Below are 20210 nucleotides of genomic sequence, written 5' to 3'. Positions count from 1 at the left end.
CGCAGCCCAGATCGCTGCGGAGCCTCGGGGGATGCAAAGCCCCGCAGGGGGTCCGGGCCGCGGCGACACACCCTGACTTGGGGCGCGGCCCAGCCACGGGCCAGGCGGTTTCGGGGTGCAGCCGGGCCCTCCCCCACAATGTGCAGCAGTCCCGGGGCGGGGCCTGCCGATCGGCCGCGCGGGGGCCTCCCCGCGACCCTCTCGCAAACCCGGGGGCCTCCTGCTCGCCCCACCCGCGCGCCAACTCGCGCGGGGCTTCGGGCGCGGGGTCTCCCGAGCCTGTCCGGCGCGGGCGGGGACGTTGGAGGCGGTGCGGGCGCGGGGCGGAGCCGAGCGCGGGGACCCCACGTGCCCCAGCCGGGCGGGCCAATGGGCGCCCGGCGTTCGGAAAGATCGCCATATATGGACATGTTCTGGGGCCGCGCGCGCCGCCGCCCCGCGCGCGCGCCCCGCTCCGCTTAAAAAGCGGCGGGGGAGGCCGCAGTCGGTCTCACTCACTGCAGCAGGGCCGCCGTCTTCGTCCTTTTGCACGTCTGCTCTCCGTTTTTCCGCGTCCCGCGACCGCCGCCCTCTCAGGTAAGCAGCTAGGTTTGCGAGCCCCAGGCCCACTCCGAGACATCGTACCCCTCTCCGCAGGGCCCCTCCCGCGCCGGGAGTCCCAGCACAACGTCTCCGTGAACAAAGGGTGGCGGGGCGGACGGGCGCTGGGCGGGCGCCCAGGCCGGCAGAGGGGGAGGGGGAGCGGGGCGGGGCCGGGCCGCAGTGCGGAGAGTTCCCGGTGCGCCGCCGCGGAGGACGGTGGGGGGCGTCGAGGGAGAGGCCAGCGCGGTTCCGGGCGGTTGTTGGTGCAGGCGGCGGGCTGGGGTCGGGGCCGGCGGGGAGGGGAGACGGCCTGGGTGAGTCCCGACCGGGCCCCTGGGCGCGCCCTGGCTGAGTCGGCCTCCTTCCGCTCAGATCGCTATGGAAGAAGAGATCGCCGCGCTCGTCATCGACAATGGCTCTGGCATGTGCAAAGCTGGCTTTGCTGGGGATGACGCCCCCCGGGCCGTGTTCCCCTCCATCGTGGGGCGCCCCCGACACCAGGGCGTCATGGTGGGCATGGGGCAGAAGGACAGCTACGTAGGCGACGAGGCCCAGAGCAAGCGCGGCATCCTGACCCTGAAGTACCCCATCGAGCACGGCATCGTCACCAACTGGGACGACATGGAGAAGATCTGGCACCACACCTTCTACAACGAGCTGCGCGTGGCCCCCGAAGAGCACCCCGTGCTGCTGACAGAGGCCCCCCTGAACCCCAAAGCCAACCGTGAGAAGATGACTCAGGTAGGTGCCGCCCAGCTGCCGCCATCGCCCGGCCCGCCGTTTCACGAGTCATTTTCTGTTCAGCTTTATTTTCTGAAATTCAAGTGTTTCTTTCGATATTTTCAGGGTTCTGTTCTCCTCCTGGCATTTCTTCCCTGAAGTCTCAAGGTTTCTCGTTGTGTTTTTGCCTGCTTTCCTTTCTGTCCTCACACATCACTCTGGGGGCATGCTGGCATGCGGCGTGTGAGCGTGGGGGGGTCTGGGTCCGCCCCCCACTGAGGGAGCCCGTTGCCTCTCGTCCAGATCATGTTCGAGACCTTCAACACGCCCGCCATGTACGTGGCCATCCAGGCCGTGCTGTCCCTGTACGCCTCTGGCCGCACCACCGGCATTGTCATGGACTCTGGGGACGGGGTCACCCACACGGTGCCCATCTACGAGGGCTACGCCCTGCCCCACGCCATCCTGCGTCTGGACCTGGCTGGCCGGGACCTGACCGACTACCTCATGAAGATCCTCACGGAGCGCGGCTACAGCTTCACCACCACAGCCGAGCGGGAGATCGTGCGTGACATCAAGGAGAAGCTGTGCTACGTCGCCCTGGACTTCGAGCAGGAGATGGCCACCGCGGCGTCCTCTTCCTCCCTGGAGAAGAGCTACGAGCTGCCCGACGGGCAGGTGATCACCATCGGCAATGAGCGCTTCCGGTGTCCGGAGGCGCTCTTCCAGCCCTCTTTTCTCGGTAGGTGTCGGGGTGGCGTTGGGGCCTTGCCCTCGGGCTGCAGGGGGAGGCCCAAGTTGAGGCTGAGCTTTGTCTGCTAGGCATGGAGTCCTGTGGCATCCACGAGACCACGTTCAACTCCATCATGAAGTGTGATGTGGACATCCGCAAGGACCTCTATGCCAACACGGTGCTGTCTGGGGGGACCACCATGTACCCCGGCATCGCGGACAGGATGCAGAAGGAGATCACGGCCCTGGCCCCCAGCACGATGAAGATCAAGGTGAGCTGAGGGTGGTTGTGGGCGTGGGCGGAGGGGCCCCCGGGGGGGTGGTGCCGGTGCAGGCTAAAGCTGGACTCTCCTCCGCAGATCATTGCCCCGCCCGAGCGCAAGTACTCCGTGTGGATCGGCGGCTCCATCCTGGCCTCGCTGTCCACCTTCCAGCAGATGTGGATCAGCAAGCAGGAGTACGACGAGTCGGGCCCCTCCATCGTCCACCGCAAGTGCTTCTAGATGGACTGTGGGCAGAGGCGCAGCACTTGCTGCGCGGGCGATCAAGTCCGAGTTGGCCCTGGCAGATGTACACACCTCATGCTGGCCTCGCGAAACTGGAATAAGCCTCCGAAAAGAAACCGTTCTTGAAGCTTGTATCTGAGCTCAGCACTGGATTGTAGACCTGGTTGCTGATTCTGACCTTGTATTCAAGTTACCTGTGCCCTTGGTACACACCTAACACCCTGCACACATCTTCAATTTCGGCCTCTGGACGTGCGGCTGGTTACTGGTGGCTTAAAGGGGGACATGATTCTGGGAGAGAAATCCAGGAGCTTGACAAGAAGCGTGCGTCCTGATGCGTGCAGGGTGTTAGCCCTCGGTTTCCCTAGAGGCCAAGAGGCCAGCACGAGTCCTGACCCCGCTGCCCTGTCCTGCCGGTCTGACGGGGCGGGGCGGGTCCAGGCCTCGGACCCTTTTCCTTTCTTAGCTGATGTTTCCTGCCAGCACATCTGGCTTGTTACTTGCCTTGAGTTGGAAAACGGTTTGCATTTCCACCTGTAAATTTATTCATTCTTTTAATTTATGTAAGGTTTTTGTACGTAATTCTCAGTTCTCGAAGAGAAGACAAATTTTGGTTTTCTACTGTCACGTGAGGACATTAGGCCCCAGCAACACGTCATTGTGAGGAAAATAAAAGTGCTGCAGTAAATCCGGCTGCTGTGTTGGGGGGCGGGGGGGGGCAGCTCCCGCTTGGTCAACGGGTCGGGGACCACCTGACCGCATGGGCCTGGCTGGGCCTCCAGGGTGTTCCCTTGTGACCCACGGGCTGGTTGGCATCTCATCCTCCAAAGCTGGACCTTGTCCTGATCCTTCACAGCTGGTCCCTGTTCACAGACAACCTACCCTTAGGGCTGAGACTTCACTGGGACTGGGGGGGGGTGGAACCTGTATCTGGTTGGGGACGGGGCTTGGGAGCATGTGAGAGGGAGGTATGTGCCCCTCTTTCAGGCCTCGGCTCTTGTCTGTCACCTCACAGGGACCCTGCAGTTGGGCCCCTGGCATCATTCCTCCCCCGAGTCCCGAGTGCCGGGAATGGCTGTGCTGCCGGGCTGGGAAGGAGCTGGTGTGGCTGCCCAGTGAGGGTCCTGTTCCACTGCACCCTGTGGCTGTGGGTGGGTGCGTGTGTCCTCCACGGGTGTTGAAACTAGTGAGGCCCCAGCTGCTCCCCGCACACAGCAGGGGTCAAGCTCAGCCCTCCACTCCTATGGGTTAGTAGTCTAGTTCTCAAGGGCCTGGCCCTTCATGTGGCACACTCGGGACTGGGGACAGGTGTCCCGACCAGTCACTGCCCACTGGAAGGGACTGGGCACTGTCCCAGGGTCTGGCACCCAGCCCCAGGGGGCCCCGTGAGGACCCCATGGCTGCTGGACACCCCACCTGTCTTAGTCCTTCAGCCCTGAGTGCACAGAAATGCGGCTCTGGCAGAGGAAGCGGGGCTCTGGCAGAGGAGACTGACCTGAGCCACTGTGACCTCGAACCGGCTTGGGAGGTGCGGCTCAGCGCCACCCACACCTGGGCCGGACCCGGGCTGGGCATCCGCAGCGTGGGAAGCAAGGACAGGTCCCTGACCAGGCGAAAGATGACATCAAACAAAGTGGCTGAGTGACGGGAAAGTGAATAAACATACAGAAGTTGAAACCTCAAAGGGTTGTAAATGCCTCTGTCTATGGAAGCTTCTAGATGCCACGCCTCTGCAGAGAAGTGCCTTGAATACTGGGGTCTCAGTATACCTCTGAAAGGCTCCCCTGCCCGAGGGCCACCGGCTGTCCTGGTGGTGGGGCTGAGTGAAGGACACCTGCTCATGCCCAGGGGACAGCCAGCAGCCCCCCCACCCAGAGGTCCCCATCCCCAGGCAGGAGGGGGACATTGTGGGGCACTCCCCTCCGGAGCAGCCAGTGTTTTTGCAGAAGACAGACCACGCAGGGAGGGAGATGGAGGGTTCACCCTGGAGGGGCTGGTGTCTAGTCACGGTGAGGGTGGCTTCCAGGACCCTCTCCCACCTGGTTGGAGGCCCTGAGACAGCACGGGAGCCGGGAGCCGGAGCTGCAGGGGTCCCCTGCTGCACCCCGCGCCCCCAGGGTCCCCACAGCTGTACTGCCTTGCAGCCTGGTTCCCCACGGGCCAACCACCCCGAGTCCTTTCCTGGGAAGCTTCCCCTCCCTTTCAGCTCCTGCCAGGACCCTTGCTGAGGTGCACCCTGGGTTTGGCCACAGGACGTGGATTCCTGAGGGGGGCGTGCAGGGCTTTAGGGGCCAGTGAGGGCGGCCCTGTTCTTTCCCGATGCTCGGGGACCACCTGCTCAGAGGAGAGGCTGCTCCGTCTGCCTGGGGGCCATGGAGGTGCCGTCTGAGCCGACTGGGTGGACGTTCTGTGTGACCCAGGAAGAGCTCCTTCCTGCTTGAGTCCCAGATGCTGGGGTCACTGGGGAGGCAGCAGGTCACAGCCTTGTGGCACCTGCGAGAGGCCCCCGGGGGGCCATGTGGTGCACCATCGGAGCGGCAGCCCAGCCTCCCTGCAACCTCGGACCCGCCACTTCAGTGCCTGTGGCCTGCGTCACCTGTCTCCCTCCCTGGCCTGCAAGATCATTTTAAATCATGGCAAGCCCTGGCTGGTGTGGCTCAGTGGACTGAGTACTGACCTGCAAACTGAAGGTTCTCCAGTTCGATTCCCAGTCAGCCCACTTGCCTGAGTTGCAGGCCATGGCCCCAGTAGGGGGCGCTTGAGAGGCAACCACAGGATGTTTCTCTCCCTCTTTCTCCCTCCCCCTCTGTGTAAAAATAAATAAGTAATCTTAAAAAACAAAAAACACGCAAAGGCAGGCAAATATGGAGGAGAAACGATCAGGGTCTGCACAGGTCAAGTCCTGGTGAGCGGGCACTGGTGAGAGTCTGCTTCCCAAGAGAAAACCACGGCGGGTCGAACGCGTTGTGCTCTCCCGAGTTAACATGCCTTCCTCCGTCCCTCCCTCCCTCCCTGCCTTCCTTTCTTCTCTTTTTAATCTGATTTTAGAACAGTTTTAGATTTCTGGAAAAGTTGCAAAGATAGTACAGAGTCCCTGCCAGTCCCCACCCCCGGCATCCAGGGTCTCCCAGACATGTCACACAGGGTGGGGCGCTTGTTACAATTCATGAGCCAGTCCCGATACATTTTTTTAACCGATGGCCACACTTTAGTTCTTCAGTCTTACAACCTATTGCTGCTCTTCTGGGCAGAACCTCCCCTGACGAGTGGGTGGCGGGACTCCGCGGGCTGCTGGGGCGCTGGCTGCGGCTCAGACGGGGCTGGTGCTGGGCAACCGGGACGAGGCTGAGCGCTGGGCGGGGCTTGTGCAGACGTCCCTGCGCTGGGACCTGAGTGCCGGTTCTCTCAGTGTCGGTCTGGCCTCGTGGGCTGGGGCAGGGAGACCACGGAGGCAAGGTGCCCTTGTCAGTGGTCAGGTCAAGGTCCTGCTCTCAACACGAGTCGCGGGGATGTGACCCTAGTCACCTGGCTGAGGCGGTTTCCCGGTGTCTTCAGGGTGGAGTTTCTGGAAGCAGGTGTTCTACATTCACATCCTGTGAGTAGTGAAAGGTCTTCTCGCTCGCACAGACATTTGCCTTTACTCCAGTCGTCGATTTTGTCCAGCGCCGATTCCCCAGGGCCGTCGGGAACAGCTGCGCCTTGAAAGCAGACGTCTCGCTCCTGACGTCCTGGGGGCTTTCGGCCTCATCCTTGTCTGTGGTCAGCGGCAGGGTTTCCACAGACTCTTGATGGGTCCAGGGAGTTTCCTTCCACTTTTATTTTGCCGTCGTTTATTTTTTGTCATGAGTGGGTGCCGCGTTCTGTCGCGTGAGTTTTCCGCGTCACCGAGAGGGTCATGTGTGTTTTTCCATCTGTCCTTGCACCCCGGGGAGTCCCGCCGTCTGGTGTTTGCAGATCACACCCGCCTCGGGCTCCTGGAGAGCCCCTCGCCCCTTCCGGTCGCGCTGTTCTTCCGTGGGTTGCAGGTGGGCGCTGCCCAATGCTAACTTTTACGCATCCGTGTCTCCGACGGGGTAGCCCTTCCTGCGAGCGTCCTTGTCCTGCGGAGTCTCTGCAATACGAGCCGAGGGGTGTTTGCCATGCAGTGGTTATGACCTCACCTTCCATGTGTGACAGAGTCCACCACCTGGAGACTGTGTGTGCGTGTACATACCTGTTCGCGTGTGTACGCATACCCGTACATATACGCAGGCAGTCTTTCCCTATCAGCTGCGGTCATTCGTGTCCTTCAGGAAATGTGTCTGTTTCAGCTAGATGACCAGTGCAAAGCTGTCCGCTCTCTTCCTGTCTTTGCTGTGAGCAGGGTCTGGAGGGACACTGCTCTGTCTCTCCCCGAGTCGGCGATCGGGGGTTTTTCTCGCTGCTCCCAGCCAGCTGCATTGTCTGTGGCTGCCATACGGAAGTGTCACGGACGGGGCAGTCTCCACGAGAAGAGTCCATGTTCTCACGATCAGAAGGTCAGAGGTCAAGGAGCCGGCAGGGCCCCTCCTGCTGAGGCCCGTGTCCTGGGCGCACGCAGGGCCGCCCTCTCCCTGCGTCCCAGGCGGTCATGCTTCTGCGAGTCTGCGTCCTGTTCTCTTCTCCTAAGGACCCCAGTCACACGGCCTCAGGGCCACCCCGGTGCCCTCATTTTAACTTAATCGCCTGTTCGAAGGCCCTGTCTCCAAACACAGTGGCGTTCTGAGGCACTGGGGTGAGGGTTTCAGAACGTGAATTTGGGGGGGACACCATTCAGCCCATCATCACTGCAGTTCTATCAAAGTTACTGAAGTTTAATTAAAAAACCAGCTTTTGGCCCTGGCTGGTGTGGCTCCGTGGATTGAGCCCCAGCCTGCAAGCCAAAAGGTCACTGGTTCGATTCCCAGTCAGGGCCCGTGCCTGGGTTGTGGGCCGGGTTCCCAGTAGGGGGCGGGTGGGAGGCAGCTGATTGGTGTAGCTCTCACACGGAAGTTTCTCTCCCTCTTTTTCCCTCCCTTTCTCTTTCTCTATAAAAGTAAATATTCTTTAGAAAAATCTAGCTTTTGATTTTATTGCCTTTTCTCTACTGCTTGTTCTCTTTCTGTGTCATTATTGATTTTTGCTATTATTTTTGTCCTTTCTTTTATTTTGGGTTTTAATTGTTTGTCTTTTTTTCAGGTCTTAAGATGGAAGCATGGACAAATTATTTTGGATCTTTCTCTCTCTCTTTTTTATATACTTTATTTATTTATTTTCAGAGAAAGGAGAAGGGAGGGAGAAAGAGAGGGAGAGAAACACCGATTGCTTGTCTCTTGCGCCCCCTACTGGGCACCCAGCCTGCAATCCACGCATGTGCCCTGACTGGGAATTGAACTGGGCACCCTTTGGTTCACAGGCCAGCACTCGATCCACTGAGCCACCCCAACCATGGCTAGGTCAAGTTTTGATGGCGTTGAGTGTTCAAGTCTTCCCTGCCCTCATTAATTTTTTCTTTGTTACCTCAGTTTCTGAGAGACGATGATGGAAATTTCTACTTGTGGATCTTCTGCGAGGTTTTGCTTCACTCATTCGGAGCTTTGTTAAAGTCCGCCCTCACCCTGGGGGTCGTCCTTGTCCTTGTGCCCGCTGGGTCTGACTCGGGCATGGCAGCCTCCTGCTCCAGTGGCCGGTGTCCACACGGCCCAACACACCCCACTCCTGGGGCTTTTGCCCACGCGTCTTTCAAGTGTGTTTCCCGCAAACATCCGTTATTCTGGTGACATTTTCAAACAGTAGGCCAATCTCTGACTTTTAATTCGAGTATTCAGGCCATTTCCATTTAATGCAGTTACCAGTACGGTGGAGAGTCGGTTTTAGCATCTTGTTACCGAGTAGCATTCTATTTTATTTCTGCCGCAGGCTTCTGTGGCAAACCTCTCCCGTGTGCCCCCCCCCCGCCCCGTCTCGTGCCCACTCTCCCTCTCCCTTCAGGGCTCACGGCCTCCTTTCTCGCACATCACAGTGCACACCTGTACACAGCATCTCGCGGGTCCACACACAGGGCAGGAGGCTCACGGCGCTTCGCTCTCGTTCATCTCTCTTACCTTCGCGCTCGTCTTGCCAGAGCTCTTCTGCCCGTGAAAGCCTGACCCACCCACCCCCCCCTTCTCTAGACTCTGTTTCCACGTGGTATCGACTCCCTGCAGTCTGCAGGCTTCCTCGAACGTCCTTGTGGCGCTTGTCTGCTGGCTGTAAATTATGGCATCTTTGTGTGAGATGTTCGATTTTGCCTTCCTATTTGGAGAGCAGTTTTTTTCTGGGTAAAACATTTTAAAAAATATTATTTATCTTTAGAGAGAAGGGAAGGGAGAGAGAAAGAGGAGAGAAACATCGACTGGCTGCCTCTCACAGGGGACCGAGACCCCGGCAGGGGCCTGATCGGGGACCAAACGGGGGACCAACGACCCCCCACACTGAGGGATGACACCCAGCCAGCCGTGCGTGCCGGTCAGGGCTGGATATGCCTCTGACCGGTACTCTTTTCCCTTTAGCAGCCGATTCCATCGCCTTCCGGTCTGCACCGCTTCTTACAAGTCGGCAGTAACTCTTACCGGTTCCCCCAGACAAAACGTGTCTTTTTTCTCTGCCTACGGGGGAGCTTTTCTCTTTACCACTTGTTTTCAGATGTTTTGTTAACAGGAGAAAATCAGGTTTTTAATACACACACGTGGGGAACACACGTGTGCGTGGAAAGTTCTCCATTCTCGCCTGGCCGGGGTGGCTCAGCGGGTAGAGCATCGTCCTTGGAAACGAAAGTCACCTGCTGACTCCTCCCCGGGGCACAGGCCCGGGGCTTCGGCCGCCCCGGTGCGGGCGCACACGAGGGGCAACCAATCGATGTTTCTCTGCCTCTGTTTCTCCCTTCCCGTCTCTAAAAAATAAATATATAACATCTGCCCTGGCTGGTGTAGTTCAGTGGATTGAGCGCAGGCCTGCGAACCAGAGGATCGTGGTTCGATGCCCAGTCACGGCACATGCCTGGGTTGCAGGCCAGTTCCCAGCAGGGGACGCACGAGAGGCAACCACACATTGATGTTTCTCTCCCTCTCTTTCTCCCTCCCTTCCCCTCTCTCTGAAAATAAACAAATAAAATCTTTAAAAAAAAGATATACGAGGGACCTGATTTTCTTTCATCCACATGTCAGGGACACCTTTCCCTGTGAATACAGTCATGTGCCACAAAACTGTTCCAGTCGATGAGGGACCACATGTACTGACGGCGTGTCCCTAAAATACCACATGGCACCACCGGAGCCACGGCAACGTTGTCCTGGCCATCACGTGTCCTTAGGAGCAACAGTAAGAAATAGTTTGTGTTCCGCAGCGTCCCAGGCCGTCCGGGTCCGCAGCCCAGGAGCTGCAGGGGATGGGATTTGTCACCCAGAGCGCATCCTGTTGGCCTGCGGGTGACCACAGGCTGGTTGGTTTTAAGAAACAGACAGCAGAGAAACTCTGGGACCCGTGTACAAGGTACCCTTTGCCTCAGCCGTGACATCTGTGAGGGGACCTCCCTGTGTCAGGGTGTCCCCCTGCCTGCACGGGGAAGAGGGGACGGCCTTCTCTCCAGAAGTCCTTCTCGGTGCAGAAGGTGAAGATTTGTGGCCTGTGCTTTTCCTGGTCCCCGCACCCCCATGACGGACTCCCCACGCTTCGCGCCTTCCTCGCCTGCAGCTGGCAATGGCGTCCGCCCAGTGTGGTGGCTTTGGCTGTCTCAGTGAGCCACTCGGTTTTCCGGGGTCCCTGCCAGCTCCACAGGGGTGTGCATGGCACTTAACTTTTGTTCTTCTCCCACTGAACAGGCTTTTATTACCGAGTCTCAGCCAAGAAGCCAGAGGGGCAGAGGGAGAATGATTTCTTCCTCCCCTACGGAGCCCAGGTGGTGTCTCAGAGCCTAGGCGTGTGGCGGATGTGTGTAAGTGTGCACAGTGAAATCCAGTGACGCCGCGTGTCTCAGGACGCGTCCCCCTCGGTGGCAGCACGGGACTGCACGCCAAGGGGGCCTTCTCCGAGGCTGCGTCTGGTCCTGCGGTGGCGCTCACCCCAGTTCACGAGCTCTCGCCAGGGGGCCACGGAGTCAGCTCCAGCTCCTTCCTGTCGCCCGTGGCCCAGGGCCGCGAGTCCTCCCTTCCCCGTGTCTGCGGGTTTGTTGGGGAAGCCGGTCCTCAGCCAACCGGCGATGAGCTTCAGCCACGGCGTCTGCGTCGGAAGGCTTTTTCTGATCTTCACGGGGACGTATCTGTTTGAATGTGGAGACACTCCCAAAACTCTTCGACGACAGAGCAACAAAAGGTGATCATAGCAATAAAAAGGAACAGACTACAGATTAAAAAACAAACAAACAAACAAACAAACAAACAAATAAATAAAACGAAAGTGGAGACTCTTCCAAAGCCTTCTGCCCAAAAACAAGACAGGAACCCGTCCTCAGACTTGGCTGAGACAAGCACAGGTGGTGCTGTGTCCGTCAGGTGGCTCGCCCCTTGGGCCTCACTCTTCTCTCCCGTGAGGCGGGGGCCATGATGCCTTCCGGGCACAGGAACTCGGGGCACAAGGAACGCCACGTGCAATGGATGCGGACCGCCGACCGGAGAGCTGACCCTCGGCGCCTGGGGACCGGCCTGGCCTGCTGGGCCCGGCGTGGGGCGGGGTGGGAGATGGGGGAGAGGGCCTTGAGCCTCCACCCGGCGCTCTGACCCTGAGCCAGGCTTCGCCAGCTGTGCTTTCCCACGGGGCGCCCTCCTCTGCCTCCTTCCGATTCCATAACCGGCCCCTGCAGGTGCCCGGCTGCCTCTGCCCTGCTTGCTGCTTCCCTTCCCTTCGGTGGTGCCTCGCTGCCCGGGTGGTCCTGGCTCAGGGGCTCCCAGGAGGCCGTGTGCTTCACCGACCCGCCGGACCGGGCTCATGCGGCTGCTGGTGGGAGGCCTGGGTTCCTCGATGGGACGAGAGGTGAGGCCCATGGTGTCTCGCCACCTAATCTCAGAAGTGTTTTTGCTTCAGCCCCGTTCCAGCGGCCATACCACCCTGGTGCACTGTGGGAGGGGGCCCCGGTCACAGGACCGGCGTGCGGTGTTGGGCCGTCCTGGAGGCGCCCACCGTAGGGGGCACATGTCTCCCAGCTGCCTGTTTGTGTTATTAAGATGCCTCGGGTCCACCTGCAGCAGGTGAGGGCCACACCTGGAAAGTAGAAAGTGGCAGTTCTGTGGGATTCTCCCAGAATCCTTTCTCCAGGGCCCCGCGGGCTCAGGGGACTAAGCCTGCTCCTGGCAGAACAGTACCCCCTTGGATGCCTTCTCATCCTTTTTGCTGAGAATGCTCTTTACTGCGGTTGTGTCCCTTTGTGTGAGGCCCAAAGATCTTGCCTGTGCGGGCAATGTGGGCAAAGGAATCATTCAAATTGTCCCTGCAGCCTCGTCAGGCCTACAGAGAGCTCAGCGATCACCTCTACCGGGGCCAGACCTCCTCTCCCCGGGGAGGCCAGGGCCTGACACCTGACGGGGCCTCCTGGACAGCTGGGTGTCCCTGGCTATGGGCCAGTAAGCCAGCTGCCAAGGACAGCACCAACTGTGATGTCATCCCAGGGAGAGTGGCCCAGAGCCAAACTGAGGCGCCTCTGGGCGGCGCAGGGCCTCCAGCGCAGGGGCCGCATCACATCAGCCATCCAGAGTCAGGGACGCTGCCGGCTCTCTGCTCCGCACGGCCCCCGTGGAGATCAAACATGCAGTCTTGCCCAGTTTTAAAGAGGAATTACATGCAGCAGTACAAAAAAATGTCAGGCAGTGATGAGGAGTGGGGGGAGGGGACGGAGCTGTGATTTATTGGCTCGTTAATAAGCGTTTCTAGGGCTGCGCTCGCGGCCTCCCACCCACCGTATGCTGCCCATGGGCCCCTCCACTGAGGTTGTGAGAGGAGCCGCCCCCAACCTGGCACCCACGGGCAGCCAGGCCAGCTGGTGTCTCAGGAACATCAGATGTAAACTGCATTGAGAAAGAGACCAGAGGAGCGAGGGGCAGGCCTCCCCTGCACCCTTGTGCGTGGTCTCCGGTGTAGCTCTATCAAGGGCCCGGCAGAGCTGAGCCTGGGTTTCAGCAGCCCAGGAGCTGGGGCAGAGGCTCCTGCACGGGAGCCTGCGAGGACCTGGGGTCCCTGCCCACCCACCGTGGGTGGCTTTCCACAGCTTTCCACCCACACCCGTCATGACCACCGGTAATGCCCGCCAATCGGCTGGGTGAGAAACAACCCCTTCTCCTTGTTGGGATGTGCACGCCTGATTTTGGGAAGGCTGGAGCGTCTTCCCATTTGTCTGGAGTGGTTCTGGGCAACCGCTGCTTACTTCCTGTTCACGTGCTGCTGTTTTTCCTCCCTGGTTAGTGAAGACCCCCGGACGTGCCAAGCACGTTAACTGTGCATGGTGTGCCTCACGCAGAGTGGCTTCCTGCCGCATCACTGGCTCTGGTGTGGGGCTAGGAGGGCCGCCCTCGGTCTGAAAGGGGGTCCGCAGATTTATATGGATTTATAGCCATTACTTTATTGTCAACAGATACTTAGGGAGGGCCTCCTGGGAGCCAGGCAGGCCACAGCTGGGAAGCGGGCGAGAGAACTCACACCCTAGTTGAGGGAAACAGACCGTGAAAAACAAAAAAACGGCAGCAAGTTAGAGCTGGGGGGAAGGAACCTGGGGCTGGGGGCGGGCCTCGAAGGGGCGGGATCACCTTTAAATAGGGAGCTAGAGGAGGCCAACAACCCTCCAGCAAAGATTCAGAGGAAATGCGGCAGCCAGCTGGAAGCGGGGAGAGCAGTACACAGAGGCATGGCCAGTGCAATGGCCCTGGGGCAACTGCACCCCTAGGCGAATTCCAGGAACCGCAAGGCCAGAGTCCCTGGGGCCATGAGATGGTGGCTCACAGAGCGGAGGTCATATTAGGTGGGGCCTGTGGGTGTCTGGGGGACTTTGACTGCTCTGAGGTCACAGTCATTCTCCAGGTGCGGTGTGAGGCCCGGAGCAGAGACTTAGAGGGTGAATGTTTCCAATCAGAGGTGGCCGACCAGCGAGGGGTCTGCACCCTACTGAGAACCCACCTCCAGGCCTGCCCCGCCCCAGGATTTCGGGGGCTTCTGCTTCACACCCAGGCAGCCCTCGGGGAGCAAAGTACTCCCTACAACAGAGGGGGAGGAGGAAGGCAGACGGGTGTGACAGGCTCCTCTGTTCTCATAGTCTCATGTCCTCACAGCTTGGCCCCCACTGTGCACCGGAGGGAGGTGCAGTGGATCCAGCCACCAACGTCCCTCTCCAAAGGAGTCTTGTAACCGAGCCGGACTCCAGGGTTGGAGAGAGTTGGGGAGACTGGAACCTGCTTGCAGGCCCACTCTCTCAGCCGTAGGGCCCGGTCACGTGCGAAGGGCTTCTCCGCGCCAAGGCTGCGGGCCCCTGCGGCCTTTGTTCAGAGCCCCATCCGGCCACCTGGGTAGGCCCGAGGCAGAGCAGTGACAGGTCGGACAGACACAGGGTTGGACCCCAAGGGCACGGCCGTAAGGAAGCAGGGACGCGGGACCCTGCCAGAGGCCTGCCTTCCCTGGGAAAAGTTATCTCCGCTGGAGGGGCGGGGATCGCAGAGGCCTGGATTCTATTAGTTATTCTCCATAGCAGAGCTGACCTGGGAAATTTTTCCCGAAGCCTTCTCTTTTAATCTTGTCGCTTGGCTGCCGGAGGACTGGGGGCTGGAGGCTGGGGGAGGTGAAGGGTGTGAGGCGGTAGCGGGAAGGGAAGGAAAAGGAGAGGGGAGGAGGGAGGAAGGGGAAGGAAAGGGAGGAGGCTAGAAGGAGGAGGAGGAGGGGGCTCCGTCCAGCCCACAACGGGGGGGGGGGGCACGCGATCCGCCGCCGAGAACCCCTCGGCCCCGCGCCCGCCGGGAGGGGCCGACAGGGACCCCCGCCGCTGCGGCCTCGCGGGTCCGGGGACGCCTTTGTTTCTAGATAAAGGAACCGCTCTTGCAGAACGCCGCAGCCAGATGTCGCCCGCCGGGCTCGGAGGGGGCCGTCCCGTAAATTCTGCGTCTCCCTTTTGTACAGAGCGTTTGTTCTCACAATAACCACAGTTCCGCGGCCAAACAGTGCGTCCACCTCTCGGTGCTGGTTAGAAGTTGGGGCGTCGGGGGACCCCGCACGGCTGGGGAGGGGCGGTGCGTCTACGAGACCCCCGGGAGGCGGGATCGCGGCCAGACTGAAAATGCAGACCGCGGTCACACCCCGGGCCAGGAAGCGAGGACTTAGGGACATCCCGCAGGTACCCTCTGGTGACCGGACGCGGCCACGCGCAACGTCCAGTGCGCACGCGCACGCCCCACCCGCCGCGCTCCCATTGGGCGCTGAGCCTCTGCCCTCCGTGATTGGCCTTGGTAGCCATTCTCTCGGCCAATGGGTACACGACTCCTGGCGGGCCCGGCCGCGGGACCCGCATGGCGGCGGGGCTCAGGGTCGGGTACCCTGGGGGCCTCCAGAGTCAAAGTCGCTTGGCCCGGCGCCGCCCTTCAGTGAGGAAAGTGAGGCCGTGAGCGAGTCTGCGGTCATGGTCGCCCCCAATAATGGTCCTGTACACAGATCCGCAGTCATCGGACCCCCACCCCAAGCGAGGCGGGGCTGTCGAGGGCAACCCTGGCAGGGTTTCACTCTTGGCTCCTGCCTTCTCTGTTCTCCCAGTCGCTGCCGCCCTGCCATTCCACACACCGAGGCCTTAGAAAGCAAACAAGCCTGCTTTCACCCCAGATTAGCAGCGGTCACCTGTAGGTGGTAGGTTTGCAGGAAAATACAAAATGCCTTTCTCCTCTGCAGTTTGTAAGTTATTTTTAACGAGTATATAGTTTGCTATACTAAATAATAATGAAGTAACGAGTGTTGGTGAGGATGCAGAGAAATCGGAACCCTCATACAATACTGGTGCAGCCATTATGAAAAGTTTGTTCACTCCCCAAGAGCTAAAGATTGAATTACATCCCACTCCTAGGAACATACCCAAAGGAAATGAATGCACGCAGGAGCTGGACAGCCAATGTTCGTTATTCACATAGGGATCAGGCGGAAACAATGCCAGTGTCCGCCAGCAGACGATGGATGAACACAGCATGGTGCGGCAGCACGGCGGAATAGTACTCAGCCATAAAAAGGAGTGAAGTTCCGACACAGGCTTCAGTGTAGATGGACCCTGAAGACATTATGCCTAGGGACAGAGCCAGGTATAAAAGGACGGATGTTGTATGACTCCACTTATGTGAAATATTTAGAATAGAGACAGAAAGTAGGTCAGAGGTCACTGAGACCTGGGGGATGGAGGAAGGCGCAACATTATTGCTTAATGAGTTCAAGGTTTATGTTTGAGGCGCAAAACTTCTAGAAGTGGGTGGTGACGGCAGAGTGTCATGAATGTGCTTTATGCCATTGAACTGTATACTTAAAATGGCAAATTTTGTCATTTACATTTCATTACAATAGAAAAAATGCTGTAACATACCAAAACCAAATTTAAACTTTTAAATTTATTTATTTTTAGAGCGAGGGAAAGGGAGGGGGGAAGAGAAGGAGAGAAACATCGATTAATTGCTTCAGCCGGGGACCGAACCTGTAACGCAGACGTGCGCCCTGACAGAATCGGACCAACAACTTTTCGGTTTTGCCAATGATGCCCAGCCAAGTGAGCCACACCAGTCAGGGGGAATCACCCACTTTAAACGGGGGAATTGTATGGTATGTGAAGTATGTCTCAACAAAGCTATTAAAACACTTAAAGCCAAGCGATTGGAAACCGTGTCTGCCTGGCCTCTGTGCTCCAGAAGTGCTCCTGGCCGGGTGTGGCAGGGTTTCAGTTCAGAGGAGGTGTTGGTTGCTCTGGTGGGGCCAGAACACCCTGCTTGACTGTGCGCTACGGCGCCCACCCACCTGGCGAGCTCCGCGGGGCGGGTTGCCTCCCAGGAGGCATTCCCTGCCAGAGGCTGCGTCCATCCCAGGGACGGGCTGGGGGCACACAGCCACCCCGCAGGGGATAAAAGCAGACACGGCTCCCGACCGCCCTCCAGCTCTCTCCCCTCCTCCCCGGCTCTGCCCCCTCCAGGCTCCAGGCAAGAGCCCCTCAGGGTCACCCTAAGCGGTGTCTTGCTTTTTCTCTCACTGGGCAGCTCCCTGTTGGTTCCCAAGTTATCTGCGGTCCAATCAGGAACACGAGGCCGCGGGAGGCGCTGTCGCGGAGGTGAGGCGGGGTCCAGAGGCCAGACCCGGGAAAGCCTCCAGTCTTTCCCCCCTAGCTGGTGCTCTCCCTACGCTGCCTGAGCTTCAGGTCCTTCAGGTCGGCCGCCTTCCCGGCCGCAGCCGCTGGAGGGCGCCTCCACACCGCTCCTGCCGGCCGGCCGGTTCCGCTGGGAAGCCAGTGGCGGCACCGAAGGTTGATCTCCTGGTTCACGCCTCATGGTAGACTCAGGATGAGCGCGGGAGGCCGCAGAGGCGGCTTTGAACCTGGTCCCCGAAGTCACCGAGCAGCAACTTTCCGCCCCAAAGCTGCATCGCAGCTCATGACGTCGGGGCGAAAATGCAGCAAAAGCTCCGTGGACGGAGTAACCGCCATTCCTTCCTTCTAAGTCCTGGTCCCCCAGTTACCTGCTTGAGCGCTGGGTACACCTAGACTAGTCCAACCCTCCCGAGGGACTATCTGCAATACGGGCTGAGCACTCTGTCCCTTAAGACGCACACTAGGTGGCCGAGATCCTGCGTCGGGTCACTCTGGCCGGTCCTCAACACCATAGAGCCTCAAAACCTTGCTGGAGCAGCAGGTGTGGGCCCTCAGCAGGTGACGCGCAAGAACAAGGGGAGAGAGCACCGCTCTCTCCCTGCCCTTTCGCATCCCACCCCCACCCCCAAGCTGCTGGGCCTGGGACTCGGGCTGTCCCAGGTGGCCCGGCCGGGAAGGGGCAGCATCTCCCTGGGGAAGCAGCCCCGGTGCCAGGCTATTTTCTTGAAGTGGGACCTGGAGTCGGTCCTGCCCCAGGCGTTGGTCAGCGCCCTTTCTCAGCCTCTGCCCCGTGGTCCCGAGCGCTGGCAGAGGAAGACCGCTCTGCCCTGCGTGGGTGAGGTGTTTGGCTGCCTCCGGTGGCCCAGTGACAGCTGACATCAAGGGGCAGATGTGGTCCAGTTGTCCAGGTTGACAGTGAGGTCACCCAGCAAAGGCACTTTGGCTGGGCGCCAGTGCGTGATGGCAGCAGGGTGGGAGCCTGACCAGACTCGATGAGACCCTGCAGCAGCCCCAGAAGCTGCCGCCGGACCCCGGTCTCTGGGGAGGAACATCTGAGAGGGTGGCCCTGATATCCTTGCCAGAGTGGGGGAACGAGGTGCACCTCGGGCAGAGGGTTGTGCCTGGGACTGGTGGGCTCCCGAGCAGCGGTCAGCTCTGAGTCAGCAGGGTCACAGAGCAGCTGGCCCCTAAGTCACTCTGGGTTGGCCCAAAGGGTAGGTTTCTGCCCCAGGTGGGTGACGGGCGTGCTCCCTGTGACCCCCGGAGTCTGTTTCCGCTTCTTCCCCTTCCTCCTCTGGCCGCTCTGGGTGGAGCCTCCCAGCTTCCGGAGGCCTCCGTGTGGGAGCAACAAAGTGCCTTTGAAAGGAGGCTGCGGTGTCAGGGGGCCCTGGTCCCAAAGGACTGTGGGCCAGGGGGCGGAGAAGCCCAGAGTGCCTGCATCTTGGATGGAAAAACGGGTCTCGGTGTGGCGGAGGGGGGCAGGCATGAGTCCCAGAGTCTCCTTCATGTCCACCCCAGCAACTTATCCCAGCTTTCCTGGGCTGGCTTGGGCTCTTGCCCCATGCCCCTCCCTCTCTGCCTGTGGTCAGCAGAGAGGGTCCCTGGAAGGGAGCACGTCCGGCTCGCCTCTTCACCCTGAAGCCTTGGCGGGGAGACACCCCCTTGGCTCTGCTCCCGTCCTCCTTCCGTACACTGGGCTCCCAGCCACCCCGATGGGGCCTGTTTAATTGATTCAATTTGTCCAACAGTAAAAACACTCCACAGATGTCAGCCTTCCAGCCCCCACCCCCAGGGAGCCAGCAGACACCTGCCAAGGACCTGCGGCTGGGAGTCCTTCCAGGGGCCACTGCAGGCTGCGGGGGAGGCCTCTGACCCCCTCGCTGCCCATCGAGAGCTGGAGAGGGTGGCCCGGAGTGCAGGAGCTGAGGGGCTGCCACGGCTGGAGGACCGGGCCATGGGCTACACATGCAGGGGCGCTCAGAATGCTGATCAGAGAGGAATCTGTCTTCCTCAGGGAATTGTGTTTATTATTATTATCATTATTATTTTATTTCACAGACTCTCAGGCCCAGGCTGGTGACCTTGGAGAGGACTCTCATCTTGGCCAAGCTGCGATCCTCAAGCCACTGTCAAAGCTCCGTCCTCTGCATCGACACCCTCCTCTCCTTCAGCACTGACCTGGCAGGCGGGTTCTAGGCCAATGGGGCATGGGAGGGGTGCTGAGGATTATCTGGGGTCTGACCCCCGTGTCTGGGTGGCTTGACTTAGTGGTCTCTTCGGGGGGCACCTGGTGGAAGAAAAGGAGCTGAACCTGGAGCACCAGCTGGGAGGGGACCTCGGGACATAGACTGGAGTTCAGGAGCCCAGCGTCCACAACTTGGGCAGCACTGCGGCCTGTCTGCCTTCAGGGGGCTGTGTGTGGCTTCCGAGAGGTTTGGGGTGTTGAGGGAGGTGGGAGGTGGTGGGCTGGCCAGACCTGACCCCCCAGGCCAGCCCAGAGCCCTCAGTCCCTCTGCGGGGCCCTGGCTCCTGTAGCCACCACTTCCCACCCCAGAGGGAGGCCGCTGAGAAGAGTGGCTGAAGAGGGAGGAGGATTCAGGAGTTTGCACAGCTGGCCAGGCTGATGCAGGAGCTTCTGCCCCACCCCCCACCCAGCCCCACCTGGGACAAGAACCCCCAGCCGGCTGTGATTAGAAAAGGACTGTCATTCAGAATGAGGCTCAGGTTAGCAAAATCCGGGCCCCTCGACTCCCCTGCTGGACAATCTCCCACGTGTTCCCTCTCAGGAAAAATCAAAGCCTCCTATCATTGATTGGTTACATTGTAGAAAGATCCAGAGCTCATTTTTTATGGGCTCCTCTGAACAATTCCTAGGAGGCAGGGAGAAAGCAAGGGTAAGGGAACCGAGGGAGAAGAACTGAACGGGCTTGTTCAAGGTCAGCCCCTGCGAAGGCCACGTTTCAGGAGGTTGGTTCTTTCTCCTGCGTGTGGGCAAGATGGGGACGATGGGGAGGGGTCGGTGAGAAGAGCCGGGGTCCGGAGTCCGGAGAAACCACCTTCGAGGGGCGTCGGCCACGGCCAGCAGCCCCCAACTGGCTCCGGGAAGCCCAGACCAGGCCCTGGGGCTCCGGGGTGGGGGAGACCGTGGCGCCGCGGAGGAAAGAACAAAAGAGAGCCCCGCCCCCTCCTGGGCTGGCCTGCTGCGGCCAATCAGCACCGCTGCTGCCGATAACACCCTCTGGTTGGCTACGCGGAAGCCAATCGAGTGCGGGGGCCGCGAGCTCGTGGAGCCCCACGTGGGGCGGTTTGCTGGCCACAGCGGGTGGGGTGCGTGGGGCGCGTGG

At 60.0% G+C, this 20210-nt stretch overlaps 1 protein-coding gene across 1 annotated transcript; it reads left to right on the top strand.

Annotated features, from left to right (window-relative positions):
• The first annotated feature begins 466 nt into the window (after positions 1-466).
• Positions 467-3228, top strand: ACTG1 (actin gamma 1). The gene is made up of 5 exons (XM_037157851.2): positions 467-576; positions 955-1323; positions 1606-2044; positions 2125-2306; positions 2394-3228. The coding sequence occupies exons 2-5, from the start codon at positions 961-963 to the stop codon at positions 2535-2537; spliced, it is 1128 nt and encodes a 375-aa protein (XP_037013746.1). The 5' UTR covers positions 467-576; positions 955-960; the 3' UTR covers positions 2538-3228.
• The last annotated feature ends 16982 nt before the right edge of the window (positions 3229-20210 follow it).

The sequence above is a fragment of the Artibeus jamaicensis genome, unplaced genomic scaffold (assembly GCF_021234435.1).
Source record: "Artibeus jamaicensis isolate MK-2021 breed Jamaican fruit bat unplaced genomic scaffold, CSHL_Jam_final contig_2259, whole genome shotgun sequence".
Lineage (NCBI taxonomy): Eukaryota > Metazoa > Chordata > Mammalia > Chiroptera > Phyllostomidae > Artibeus > Artibeus jamaicensis.
This window is presented reverse-complemented; position numbering and strand designations above follow the sequence as displayed.